The 14,324-nt window shown below is 40.2% G+C and overlaps 2 protein-coding genes across 3 annotated transcripts in view; one reads left to right on the forward strand and one right to left on the reverse strand.

Moving 5' to 3' along the window:
• Nucleotides 1-3,481, reverse strand: part of lima1a (LIM domain and actin binding 1a) — a 36,717-nt gene extending 33,236 nt beyond the window's left edge. For both annotated transcript variants that reach the window (XM_061904338.1, XM_061904336.1), the window contains exon 1: nucleotides 3,400-3,481. In XM_061904338.1, the coding sequence (XP_061760322.1) occupies nucleotides 3,400-3,466 (67 nt within the window). In that variant the 5' untranslated portion in view covers nucleotides 3,467-3,481. The remainder of the gene's footprint in view (nucleotides 1-3,399) is intronic.
• Nucleotides 3,482-3,664: 183 nt separating this feature from the next.
• The window catches only part of mical1 (microtubule associated monooxygenase, calponin and LIM domain containing 1), a 34,148-nt gene continuing 23,488 nt past the window's right edge, over nucleotides 3,665-14,324 (forward strand). The window contains exon 1 of the mRNA XM_061904335.1: nucleotides 3,665-3,865. The gene's annotated coding sequence lies outside the window, so the exon portion shown is untranslated. The remainder of the gene's footprint in view (nucleotides 3,866-14,324) is intronic.

Below are 14,324 nucleotides of genomic sequence, written 5' to 3' on the forward strand. Positions count from 1 at the left end.
GAACTATTCCAGAAGAGAGGCTACTATTGATAATTTTAAGGACACTTGATCCAATAGTAGCAAGTACCTCCTTAAACAGGCGAGGTGGGAGGGCATATGCAGGAGAACCAGAGGGCTTCATATGACTAACTGTCATTTAAAAAAATAAAAGGACACCGGCTCAAACTGATGGAAAACAGAAGAGAAATGCAGAGGAACAGAAGGGTCATATGAAGGCTGGGATAAACTGGCTCTAGTTGACACAATTTTGTCAGTGAAAAAATTGAGACAATTTTGAAATAATTCGAAAGAAGCATCAAAACCAACAGATTGGGGAGAATCAATGACAGTGTTATTAGTTTTGAACAGAACTCTGGGGTTGTTACAGTTAGAAGATATAATCTGAGATAGATATATATTCATCTCTGCTTTTACAGTCATCTGAAAGGAAAGCAGGCTTTCTTTAAAAATGGCAAAGGACACATGCAGCCTGTCCTTTTTTCCATTTTCTCTCTTTAAATTGCCTTCAAAAATGTATATAGCAAGCTTCCCTGCCATTACTTTGCATAGCAATGCTAGTGAACCCGGTAAGATCTGACCAAAACCTTCGGTCTTACTAGAGCGCAAGAGACTTTGTCTACCAGCAATGTGAAGGAAGAAAGTTGTCTACCAGCAATGTGAAGGAAAAAAGTGAGTGGGAAGGGCAATGCTGAGAAAAAGCACATGATCTTCATTAAAGAAAATCATCAGAAACATTACCAACTTGACAAAGAAATTTAAGTGTAGCTCTGCTAGTCTGCACCAAACTTAAGCAGAATGAGTCTCATGCCAGCCAAAGATGATAAAATAATATCCAAACAGCAAACATTCATCCAAGAACATACTTAGAGGCTGATGATGGTCTGTTTGTCAGGAAGCAGCTGGAAGGAGATACTATGTAAGTCTGCACTAAAATGTAAATATTATTAAATTACTTAATAAAACTACTGTAGTTGGTTGTAATGCATTGTATTGTGGTGTTTTTCATACAATATTATGTAAGTTTGTTTTAATTCTTAAAAGGCATATTACATGTTCAAATAATGCTGTTTTAGAGGGGCAAGCACCAATTAAATTGATTTCAATTAATATGAACGGCCGACATTGATTTGAGAGACAAGCGTTTTGACTTAAGTGCTCCGTCACAGAACCAAATAAGCTCATAAATTCAGCTACTACTTTGTATATCTTAAGTAGAATTCACTTGTTATTTAGAGTAAATATGAGTCAACAACTAGCTTGACAATAACAGATAAAGAAATATCATCAATTTTAATTTAGAGGTGGTTTCAAAAAAATGTCCGTCAGCCTTGGGGAACATGACAGAAAATGGTTGAAAACCACTGACCCAACTAACTGAAGGGTTACATGACTCAAGAGACAGATTGGTTGCACAGTGAATGAATCATGCAATCTAACATCACACGCAGACCACGCTGAAATATTAAGCTATTCGCACTATCTGTGTCATGCACCCATGTTCGAACACGCCCAGTTGTGCAAACACGCCCAGCTGTGCAAACACATCATCACATCAGCTCAGACAGACAGATGACAAACCAGCAACAACACATTTGCTTCATTTGTGTTTTGTTTCTTTAAACGCAACACAGCTGCGCGGTGTCAAAGTTGCTTACAACTTCACATTTAGTGACATTCTATCAACATTCACTCAACATTAGATTTAGATTTAGACAAACTTTTAACTTTAACTTTATTGATCCGCAAGGGAAATTAAAATGTTCCTATTTAGCAAGTAGACAGGTCAACATCCTGCTGAGTATTAGCCACCTTTGTGCTGACTTGATTAATCAGGCTCACTATGTTCTGTCTACTTCACTCTGTTCTAGAGGGAAGTACTATTTATCTTGTGAATTTGGAGGAATAAAGGAGAAACATTTTTCCTTACCTTCATGAGCAGGTGAATAATTCGGTATTGTTCTCCACAATATATAATATATAATAATTAGTTGTTTAAACAACTGGATAAATAAGTGTGGAAAATGTTCAGTATCTCTCTAAGGTATCGTTTAAGGATATATACATAAAACGCTTGTGGATTTGTTGTTTGAACAGTTAATATAGATCAATCAACTGTTTAATTGCCAGAAACTGTGTTATCATAGCTAAAAGCCAAGAAAGTGCATACAGAGATTGTTTAAATGTGTCACAATCATGTCTATGATCTCTCTCATACAGCGCGCGCGCACACACACACACACAAACACACACACACACACACACACACACACACACACAAACACACAATGACAGAAAGCACTTTGTAAAATTAGGCTAGGGATACTGATGCTGTTGTTTCTGTATTTGACTAATTGGAAGAGTATCTTAGATGCAATTGTTACTAAAGTGAAGTCTACTTCTACTCAGACCATTATTAAAAAGGTATTGATTTACTATACAACTAAAATAATTGCAGTACTATAGCGCTACTATAATAAATCCACGTTTTAATATTTTTACATTCTTTTGATTTTTACATTCCCGAATTTAGCTGAGAGAGGCTCCAGCACCCACCACAACCATGAAAGGAATAAGCGGTAGAAAAATGGATCGACATTCAAAAATTAAAAGGTATTATGTAGCATAAAGGCCTGCATATTGCACCGTTGTTCATTTGCAAATGTAATAAAGTGCAGTAGCAGAAAATCCCCAGCAGGTGGCAGACTGCCACACACTTTTAAAGACAACAGCTGATTAAAGGAAGAAAGGCTCCAACTCTGGTGCTTTCTGGCAAAGGCCAAAATATCAGTGAATATCTAAACTATAAACGTATTGTTTTATAGATTTATTAATTCAAAATAGGCATGTCTGCATCACAAATGCTTAACGATGATTTCAAACGGGCCTAACAAAGTTGCAAACATTAAAGCACTATACATATTACACGTTTACACAATTTAACATATCCAAAAAGGAGTATAAGAAACCACACTTAAGTCACTTTCAATGATCTTGTTTAACATGTTCACATACAGTATTACCATTCTCTAACAGGGAAATACATCCAATAAAAACAATGTGATGAGACTTCCTAACCGGTACAGTAACTTAAAAACAATGTATTATACTGTAGGTGTTAATTATTTACCCAGTCTGTAACTATGTGGAGTAAAACTGCATTTAAAGTTCAAAAACTGGATGTTTTTGTTAAACATTATTACCGGTACTTTATGTGGTGAAAATTGATTGATAGATTGATTTAAACTTTTATTAGTAGATTGCACAGTTCAGTACATATTCCGTACAATTGACCACTAAATGGTAACACCCGAATACGTTTTTCAACTTGTCAGGGTCCACGTTAATCAATTCATGGTAAGGAGGAATAGGGAGGAATAAAGGAGAAATAATGTTCCGTACCTTCATGAGCAGGTGAAGAATTCTGTATTGTTCCCCACAGAAACAAAGATGGTGGTTCACTTGACATTTTTAAACAATTAGTCGTTTAAACAAACAACTGAAGAAGTAAGTGCGAGAAGTGTTCAGTATCCCTCTGAAGTGCCCTTCTAATGATATATATATATATAACGCTGAGTATGGCTATATAGTACAACAGTCACGTTATAAAGACATCTTTCATTCTTTTAGGTCATCAAAGGCCTGCCCGACCACAGCATGAGCGCGTGCACATAGACTACGCGCGCCAGAAAGTCCCGGAAGTGAGTCGGCGCGTGCTAAACAACAGCGCGGCACGCAGGTGAGCTCGCGCGTATCTTCTTTACCTGTCAAGCAAAACAAAACATGAACACTGGAAGGATTCGACTTTAATTTCAAGGATATTGAATATATATTGCCTTCCTGACTGTGACCGGAGACGTGAAACACCGTAAGTTGAACTATCGTTTTGCTATTTTCTGACGTGTGCTGGCATGGGTTACTAAGCTTTGTTTAATTCTTCGATTTTAACATCTTCAAATTAAGGACTTAATGGCTTTCAGTTTTTCTTATGTGCCGCAGAACATTTTTGGGGGGTCGTATCAGTACGACATGCACACCGTGAATGTCTACTGTAGCCAGATAAGACTTTGAAAGCCTGTGCAAGAAGTCCAATGTCCATGTTCTGCCTCCGGAGAGGTTGGAGCCCTCAGGAGTTTGATCCAGCTTCAGGGTGCCTTTGGGGGTGAAGCTCACCCACTGTGTGTCAAATCATAAACAAAGGTGGAACAGTGGAAGAGTGGCCGTGCTCAACCCGAGGGTCCCTGGTTCAATCCCCACCTAGTATCAACCTCGTCACGTCCGTTGTGTCCTGAGCAAGACCCTTCACCCTTGTTCCTGATGGGTGCTGGTTAACGCCCAGCATGGCAGCTCCCTCCATCAGTGTTAAAGTTAAAGTTAAAGGCCTACTGAAACCCACTACTACCCACCACGCAGTCTGATAGTTTATATATCAATGATGAAATATTAACATTGCAACACATGCCACACACCTTTTTAGTTTACTAAATAACAATTTTAAATTTCCCGGGAGTTTCGTCTTCGAAACGTCGTGTAATGATGACGTGTGCGCAGGACGTCACAGGTTTTTAGGAAGTATGAGCGCTGCGCACACACACAGCTAAATGTCGTCTGCTTTAACCGCATAATTATACAGTTTTTTGGACATCTGTGTTGCTGAATCTTTTGCAATTTGTTCAATTGATATTGGAGAAGTCACAGTAGAAAGATGGAGTTGGGAAGCTTTAGCCACACAAACACACGGTGATTCCTTGTTTAAAATTCCTGGAGGTGAAACTTTCCTATGGATCAGAGCGCGGTCAAGCGAACATGGATCTACCGGATGTCAACCAGCAGGTTTCTGTGAGAAAATTGTGGTTAAAAAGTCAGTTCTTACCGGAGAAAAGCTGAGCTTTTGCCGTCCTTAGCTGCCGTCGACTCCCCTGAGACACTGCGAGTCAAGACATCCGTGGAGACACCCTTCTGACTATCAGGAGTATTAAACTCACTAAAACACTAGCAAGACAATATAAAGATAAGGGATTTCCCAGAATTAACCTAGTAAATGTGTCTAAAAACATCGGAATCCATCCCAATGCAATCGCGTTTTTTTTTAACTTAAAAAAAAATATATATATTTTTTTTCTATTCCGTCGCTATCAATATCCTCAAACACAAATCTTTCATCCTCGCTCAAATTAATGGGGAAATTGTCGTTTTCTAGGTCCGAATAGCACTTTTTGTTGGAGGTTCTCATTAAAAACAATGTGAATATGTGAGGAGCCATCAAACATGTGACGTCATCGTCTGCGACTTCCGGTAGAGGCAGCGCTTTTGCCTTAGCATCGTGGATGTTCTCTACTAAATCCTTTCAGCAAAAATATGGCAATATTGCGAAATGATCAAGTATGACAAATAGAATGAACCTGCTATCCCCGTTTAAATAAGAAATTTTAATTTCAGTAGGCCTTTAAAGTACCAATGATTGTCACACACACACTAGTGTGTGTGATTGGGTAAATGTAGAAGTAGTGTCAAAGCGCTTTGAGTACCTTCCAGGTAAAAAAGCACTATACAAGTACAACCCATTTATCAGTGATGTAACAGGGTTTCTATGGGTTTGTGCTTAAAAACCTTGAAAATGCTTGGATTTTAAAGTTGTGATTTCAAGGTTTGAAAAATGCTTGAATTTTGGGTGAAGAGCTTGGGAATGTTCATTATATTTTTCGGCAGTCTGACTCAATAGGGTGATTATAAAATGTAAAAAAAATAAAGGCTTAGTTGGCCACATGCGTGGAGAGCACCTTTTAGCTCTTATTTCCAAAATGATGTACCCCCTGTCAACATTTTTTTTAATTCAAGTACCCCCTAATCTGAGGAAAGCAATTTTAGTTGAAAAAAAGAGATAAAGAAGTAGAATACAGCACTATGTCATCAGTTTCTGATTTATTAAATTGTATAACAGGGCAAAATATTGCTCATTTGCAGTGGTCTTTCTTGAACTATTTGGAAAAAAAGATATAAAAATAACTAAAAAGTTGTTGAAAAATAAACAAGTGATTCAATTATAAGTAAAGATTTCTACACATAGAAGTAATCATCAACTTAAAGTGCCCTCTTTGGGGATTGTAATAGAGATCCATCTGGATTCATGAACTTAATTGTAAACATTTCTTCACGAAAAAGAAGTCTTTAATATCAATATTTATGAAACATGTCCACAAAAAATCTAGCTGTCAACACTGAATATTGCATTGTTGTATTTTGTTCACAGTTTATGAACCTACATATATATTTTGTTGAAGTATCATTCAATAAATAATTTATAAAAGATGTTTTAATTGTTGCTATTATTAGAATATTTAAAAAAAAAATTCATGTACCCCTTGGCATACCTTCAAGTCCCCCCAGGGTGCTTATGTGGACACTTACACTGCCATATGGTGGTGTCAGAAGAGTATAACATACAATGGAATTTGAAAAAAAAAATGTGTAAGAACTGGTATGTCACTAAACATGAAGTACACAACCATTCGAAAAAAGAACCATCGAAAAGAGGGGGAAAATCCAACTTTTGTGTCCCAAAATAGCTCACTTTGACTCGGACACATTTCCTGCCAATTCGGCCTGTTACACGTTTGTCACTTATGGACTAAATACATCATATAAAAAGATGATTCTTATTTTTTTAAATTTCTAATTAGGGTCCAATAAGCTGTAAATAGCAAAGAAATATAATTTAAAAAAATCATGTAAACAAACAACTTGGGCCTTAAGAGGTTAAAAAATGAAAGCCACACACTTGATCTGTTGGCTTTGCCCGAGCCCTTACATCAGGTTGTTGACATGCCAGAGCCGTCTGTGTTGCCCCCAAGGGGACAGTGGTGCATCGGTCCATCATGCCGGGAGGTTGTCGTTTTAATGAACATGATGTATGCATGAATTATGATACAATCAAACAAGTAAACAAAAAATAATTATTGCTATTTCTTGTAAGGAATGATGTATACATGAATGATGATGATGATGATACAAACAAACAAGTAAATGTTTGGAAACACCAATGACATTGAATAGTCTACAGAAACACTGCTTTATTTTCTATGCCCCATTCAGTTAATGATAACTGCTGGTTCAATGTTAAGCTTAGGTATTAGCAGATTTTCCATATTTTCCCTACAGACAGCATTTGGTGACCTCACACAACAAGGCTATGAATTGATTAATACTGGTTTTCGCCTTTTAAAGGGTAGTGGAAAAACTGGGAAATTGATCTTGAAAGTCCTTAAAAAGTGCTTGAAATTGGCCATGGAAAAGTTGTACGAAACCTATTATAACCTTATGCTTGCATCTTAGCGGCTAAAACTAGCATGTAACCAGTCAGACGGTGATGAGGAGGATTTGCATGCATTCGGCTGTGTCAACTATATTTAGAAATATCACATTGTTGCAGCTTTGTACTTTTGACGTAAAACTAAAACAAGGAAGTTAACCGTACTCCTGAAGAGCTAAATAAAGGGCCTGTGGCGTTCATTGGATCATTTGAAATCTATTTTTAGCAGTGGGTGGCCTTCAAAAATAACCATCTTTAGTCTACTTTCCTCTTGAACAGAGTGAAGTAGACTGAACACAGTGATTCTGATTAATCAAGTCAGCGCAAAGGTTGCTAATACTCAGCAGGATGTTGACCTGTCTACTGGCTAACAAAGTGCAACCAAACAAGGAAATAACATTTACACAAATCTGACATTTGTAATTGCATGTTGAGTCACAGTTATTTACAAGTATTTGACTCTAGAGCTGATTTGTCATAATACACTGTCTTTTTAAATGGTGTTCCATCCATTTTCATCCTGCAAGTTGTTTTTAATTGTCCATCTGCAATTTTTAATAATAATTTTTGTATCAATGAGATATACAATTAGATATTACAATGATTTGCTTCTTCACCTGCTATACAAATCTAAGATGTTGTTTTATTCAGATACCTTAGCATATTTTGACTTACAATACAGAGTTTCCGCGTAAGTATTTGATAGTGGCTGTGCGCCCCGGCAAAATATTAGCCGCAACACAGGCCTAATTCCTATTTCCTCCGTTTACACACATCCACCTCTGTTTCACTCCTGGACACAACACTTTCTCATTCTCTGGCAAAACGGTGTGGTCAAGACCATGGGAAAACTGAACATCATAACACAGAAACCTACACGTTTACCCCACCAGGTTGTTACAGTATTAACACGCATGCATGCATGGAGCAGTAGGTTGCATGTCCACGCTGTGGACATACCTTAATGTATCCAAGATATACCCGCAGACGGCGTTCTGCAAAGTCTAAGATGAGAGTCAATGGCCACTTTTAAGGAGAGGAAGGCTTGCAGCAGCGCAAAGCAAGTGTGGCATCACACTTGCTGCAGATTGCTTTTCATTGCGGACATGGAGCGAGAAGTAAAGTGTTTTTAAAGATGAGCACATTCTACAATAACACCAAAAATAAATGCTAGATTTGTTGGTGGTCGTTTTTAATAAACAAAGAATGACTGGAAAAAATTGGAGAAATATCTAAAAAAAAAAAGAAGTACATTTTACAATAAGCATCAACAATTAAATTACAGAGAAACATATTACGTAAGAAAAAAATTATGTTAATACTATAATTGACAAGATATTTGTTTTAAATTTATATATGCAAGTGTTTGCCTTTTTAAAGAAAATATATTCATCATAGCAAATAATATAATGTCATATTGAAAACGTTCCCGCCGCGCCCCCAGTGCCACAGATATCTTGGCAATCTAGGGGAAAATGTGGACATTGGATTAGTTTTGGCATCTTTAAAATTTATCAATGCCTTTAATTTTCATGTATGCAGCCCTCACTGGAAAATGTTTGGACGCCCCTGGTCTATGATGTCCTCACTATGAATAATTACGATAATTGTGCTTCCGTAAAAAGTAATTGTTCTTAAGAAACTGCCTGCAAGCTGTTTTCCGTTATTTAGATATATTTTTTGGAAACACATTTTTTTCACACAAAAGTTAAGTGTTTTATCTTTTGCACAGTGCTAACACGTATTTTTTTTATATATTTGTTTATTGAAATGTTTTGACGAAACAGTTAAAATAAATACAGTACAATGCAAATCAAATGTTCTCTCCCCCCCCCCCAAAAAATATGCCTTCAGCGCCTCCTAGAGCGCAGAGGCTGACATCCCGGGAATCTTGTTCAAGAACACAAAAAAATGTATTTGACACGGAACGTGGTACCGCATTTTATGTGCACAATTTGTTAAATTTAAATCAATTTAAACTGTGCTTGCCCCCCACGAAACACCACAATTTCAACTTGTAATATCCTTTTTAAAAATACAACTCTTTGACAGAAAAACCCTGTTTGAAAATCATGAATGTAGTACAAACACCTACAGTAGTTTATGGAATGATATACAAACCCCGTTTCCATATGAGTTGGGAAATTGTGTTGAGATGTAAATATAACGGAATACAATGATTTGCAAATCCTTTTCAACCCATATTCAATTGAATGCACTACAAAGACAAGATATTTGATGTTCAAACTCATAAACTTTGTTTTTTTTGCAAATAATATTTAACTTAGAATTTCGTGGCTGCAACATGTCCCAAAGTAGTTGTGAAAGGGCATGTTCACCACTTTGTTACATCACCTTTTCTTTTAACAACACTCTATAAACATTTTGCAACTGAGGAAACTAATTGTTGAAGCTTTGAAAGTGTAATTCTTTCCCATTCTTGTTTTATGTACAGCTTCAGTCGTTCAACAGTCCGGGGTCTCCGCTGTTGTATTTTAGGTTTCATAATGCGCCACACATTTTCGATGGGGGAAAGTACCCGCACTCTCTTTTTACGCAGCCGCGCTGTTGTAACTAGTGCTGAATGTGGCTTGCCATTGTCTTGCTGAAATAAGCAGAGGTGTCCAGGAAAAAGACGTCGCTTGGATGGCAGCATATATTGTTCCAAAACATGTATGTACCTTTCAGCATTAATGGTGCCTTCACGGATGTGTAAGTTACCCATGCCTTGGGCACTAATGCACCCCCATACCATCACAGATGCTGGCTTTTGAACTTTGCGTCGATAACAGTCTGGATGGTTCGCTTCCCCTTTGGTCCGGAACACACGATGTCATATATTTCCCCCAAAAATTTGAAATGTGGACTCGTCAGACCACAGAACACTTTTCCACTTTGCATCAGTCCATCTTAGATGATCTTGGGCCCAGAGAAGCCGGCGGCGTTTCTGAATGTTGTTGATCAATGGCTTTCGTTTTGCATAGTAGAGCTTTAACTTGCACTTACAGATGTATCGACGAACTGTATTTAGTGACAGTGGTTTTCTGAAGTGTTCCTGAGCCCATGTGGTGATATCCTTCAGAGATTGATGTCGGTTTTTGTTACAGTGCCGTCTGAGGGATCGAAGGTCACTGTCATTCAATGTTGGTTTCCGGCCATGCCGCTTACGTGGAGTGATTTCTCCAGATTCTCTGGACCTTTTGATGATATTATGGACCGTAGATGTTGAAATCCCTAAATTTCTTGCAATTGCACTTTGAGAAACGTTGTTCTTAAACTGTTTGACTATTTGCTCACGCAGTTGTGGACAAAGGGGTGTACCTCGCCCCATCCTTTCTTGATGAAAGACTGAGAATTTTTTGGGAAGCTGTTTTTATACCCAATCATGGCACCCGCCTGTTCCCAATTAGCCTGCACGCCTTTGTGTGTAGGCTAAGTGTTTGATGAGCATTCCTCAACTTTATCAGTATTTGTTTTCACCCTTCCCAACTTTTTTGTCATGTGTTGCTGGCATCAAGTCCTAGAGTTAATGACTATTTGCAAAAAAAATGGTTATCAGTTTGAACGTCAAATATGTTGTCTTTATAGCATATTCAACTGAATATGGGTTGAAAATTATTTGCAAATCATTGTATTCCGTTTATATTTACAAACCCCGTTTCCATATGAGTTGGGAAATTGTGTTAGATGTTAATTTTAAATGGAATACTCTGATTTGCAAATCATTTTCATCCCTTATTCAGTTGAATATGCTACAAAGAGAACATATTTGATGTTCAAACTGATAAACATTTTTTTTTTTTTGCAAATAATTATTAACTTTAGAATTTGATGCCAGCAACACGTGACAAAGAAATTGGGAAAGGTGGCAATAAATACTGATAACGTTGAAAAATGCTCATTAAACACTTATTTGGAACATCCCACAGGTGTGCAGGCTAATTGGGAACAGGTGGGTGCCATGATTGGGTATAAAAGCAGCTTCCATGAAATGCTAAGTAATTCACAAACAAGGATGGGGCGAGGGTCACCAATTTGTAAGCAAATTGTCGAACAGTTTTAGAACAACATTTCTCAACGAGCTATTGCAAGGAATTTAGGGATTTTACCATCTACTGTCCGTAAAATCATCAAAAGGTTCAGAGAATCTGGAGAAATCACTCCACGTAAGCGATGATATTACGGACAATTGACCCCTCAGGCGGTACTGCATCAAAAACCGACATCAGTGTGAAAGAACCCTTCAGAAAACCACTGTCAGTAACTACAGTAGGTTGCTACATCTGTAAGTGCAAGTAAAACTCTACTATGCAAAGCAAAACCCATTTATCAACAACACCAAGGAACGCCGCTGGCTTTGCTGGGCCCAAGCTCATCTAAGATGGACTGATGCAAAGTGGAAAAGTGTTCTGTGGTCTGACGGGTCCACATTTCAAATTATATTTGGAAACTGTGGACGTGGTGTCCTCCGGAACAATGAGGAGAATATCCACCCGGATTGTTATAGGCGTAAAGTTCAGAAGCCAGCATCTGTGATGGTATGAGGGTGTATTAGTGCCCAAGGCATGGGTAATTTACACATCTGTGAAGGCACCATTAATGCTGAATGGTCCATACAGGTTTTGGAGCAACATATGTTGTCATCCAAGCAACTTTATCATGGACACTCCTGCTTATTTCAGCAAGACAATGCCAAGCCACGTGTTACAACAGCGCGGCTGCGTAAAAAGAGAGTGCGGGTACTTTCCTGGCCCGCCTGCAGTCCAGACCTGTCTCCCATCGAAATTGTGTGGTGCATTATGAAGCGTAAAATACGACAGCGAAGACCCCGGACTGTTTATCGACTAAAGCTTTACATAAAACAAGAATGAGAAAGAATTCCACTTTCAAAGCTTCAACAATTTGTTTCCTCAGTTCCCAAACGTTTATTGACTGTTGTTAAAAGAAAAGGTGATGTCACACAGTGGTGAACATGCCCTTTCCCAATTACTTTGGCACGTGTTGCAGCCATGAAATTCTAAGTTAATTATTATTTGCAAAAAAAATAAATTTTATGAGTTTGAACATCAAATATCTTGTTTTTGTAGTGCATTCAACTGAATATGGGTTGAAAAGGATTTGCAAATCATTGTATTCCCTTTATATTTACATCTAACACAGTTTCCCAACTCATATGGAAACTGGGTTTGTAATTAGAACATTTACCTGTCAAGACTTGGACTAAGAGGTGGTTGTTTTCCCGAGATGCAAGTGAACTTGGACCGGAGATGGCGTGAAGGTAAAGACATCTTTTTATTTTAACACTATATCTACAAAAAAAAGCAAACAAAAGGTGCGCACAAGGGGTGAAGTACAAAACTGACAAATGAAACAAAACTTGCACAATGGCAGAAACTATGAACAATAAACAAAAGCTTTCATGGCATGAATAACAAAAAAACTTACTTTGAACGGAACGAAAACGAGACTGGGATCATTGGCATGGATTACAAGGTGTGTAGCAGGTTAGGGAGGGTGATTATTGCCAGGACAAAGAACAGAAACAGACAGGCTTAAATAATACTGTGGTGATTAGTCAAAACAGGTGTGAGACATGAGGACAGTTGAAAACTAATGGGTAGTCATGGTGACAAAACAAACCAGGAAGTGCAAAAACGGGGACTGTGTGGCCAAAAAACATACAGAACATGATTACAACAAAACAAGATCACATAGACATGACAGAGCCCCTCCCTTAAGGACAGATACCAGATGTCCAGAAAAAATAAAAACAAAACATTGATCAATAGTCGTGGGAGGTCGGGAGGGGGACGTGGCGGTGGGTTGCCAAACCACGTGACCCCAAATCAACCGGGGTAGAGTTAGGTGGCGGCGACGCGTGGAGGCCCGCTGCACCTGACGAGGTGGGCGACCTGGGTAGGGCCACATCCGTAGCCGACGAGGAGGTCGGCTACGGAGGTTACTTGGCGTGGCGGACGACCAAGTAGCGGCCACATCCGTGGCCGACGAGGAGGCGGACGCGTTGTCATTGTGGCAGGCGGAAAAGCTTGGCGTGGTGCGTCAGGCGGCAGGTTTTGGCGTAGTGCGTCAGGCGGCGGGTCTTCGCGTGGTAGTTCTTGGGGTGGTGCGTTAGGCGGCAGGTCTTGGCGTGCGGCTGCTACTGGGGGCACTGGAGCTTGGCGGCGTGGACCTGCTACTGTCGGCGTGGAGCTGCTACTGGCGGCACTGGAGCTTGGCGGCGTGGAGCTGCTACTGGCGGCACTGGAGCTTGGCGGTGTGGAGCTGTTACTGGCAGCACTGGAGCTTGGCGGCGTGGAGCTGTTACTGGCGGCACTAGAGCTTGGCAGCGTGGAGCAGCTACTGGCGGCACTGGAGCTTGGCGGCGTGGAGCAGCTACTGGCGGCCCTGGAGCTTCGCACCGTGGAGCTGCTACTGGCGGCACTGGAGCTTGTCGTGGTGCAGCCAATGGTACCTGATGTGGTGCTGGCACTGCAGCCTGACATGGTGCAGGCTCTGGAGCCTGGCGTGGTGCAAGCAATGGTACCTGTTGTGGTGCAGGCACTGGAGCTTGGCGTGGTACAGGCACTGAGGCCCGGCGTGGTGCAGGCACTGGTGCTAGCCGTGGACTTGGACTTGGTGCTAGCCGTGGACTTGGGGCTAGCCGTGAAGCGGGTGCTAGCCTTGGAGTAGCGACAGGTGCTAGCCGTGGTGCAGGTAGCCGTGGTGCAGGTGGAGGAGGCCTAGCTGGGGGTTGCAGCTTGGCAGGCCAAAAGCCCGGTGGTGGGGACTTTGCAGGCCGAAAGACTGCTGGTGGAGGCCGGACCGGAGGTTGCGGCTTAGCAGGCCGAAAGATCGGTGGCGGCGGGCGCGCTGGCGGCTGTGGCTTGGCATGATGCTGAGTGACCCCACCTGAACAGCTCCCAGCCCTAGCCCCCCCTCAAGGAGCAGAGACCAGATGCGTTTCCCGCAGTCTGGAACCGTCTTTTGGGGTGGGTGGATGGAGGTCAGGAGGAGGGCA

Source organism: Nerophis ophidion, linkage group LG06 (genome assembly GCF_033978795.1).
Source record: "Nerophis ophidion isolate RoL-2023_Sa linkage group LG06, RoL_Noph_v1.0, whole genome shotgun sequence".
In the NCBI taxonomy this organism is placed as follows: domain Eukaryota; kingdom Metazoa; phylum Chordata; class Actinopteri; order Syngnathiformes; family Syngnathidae; genus Nerophis; species Nerophis ophidion.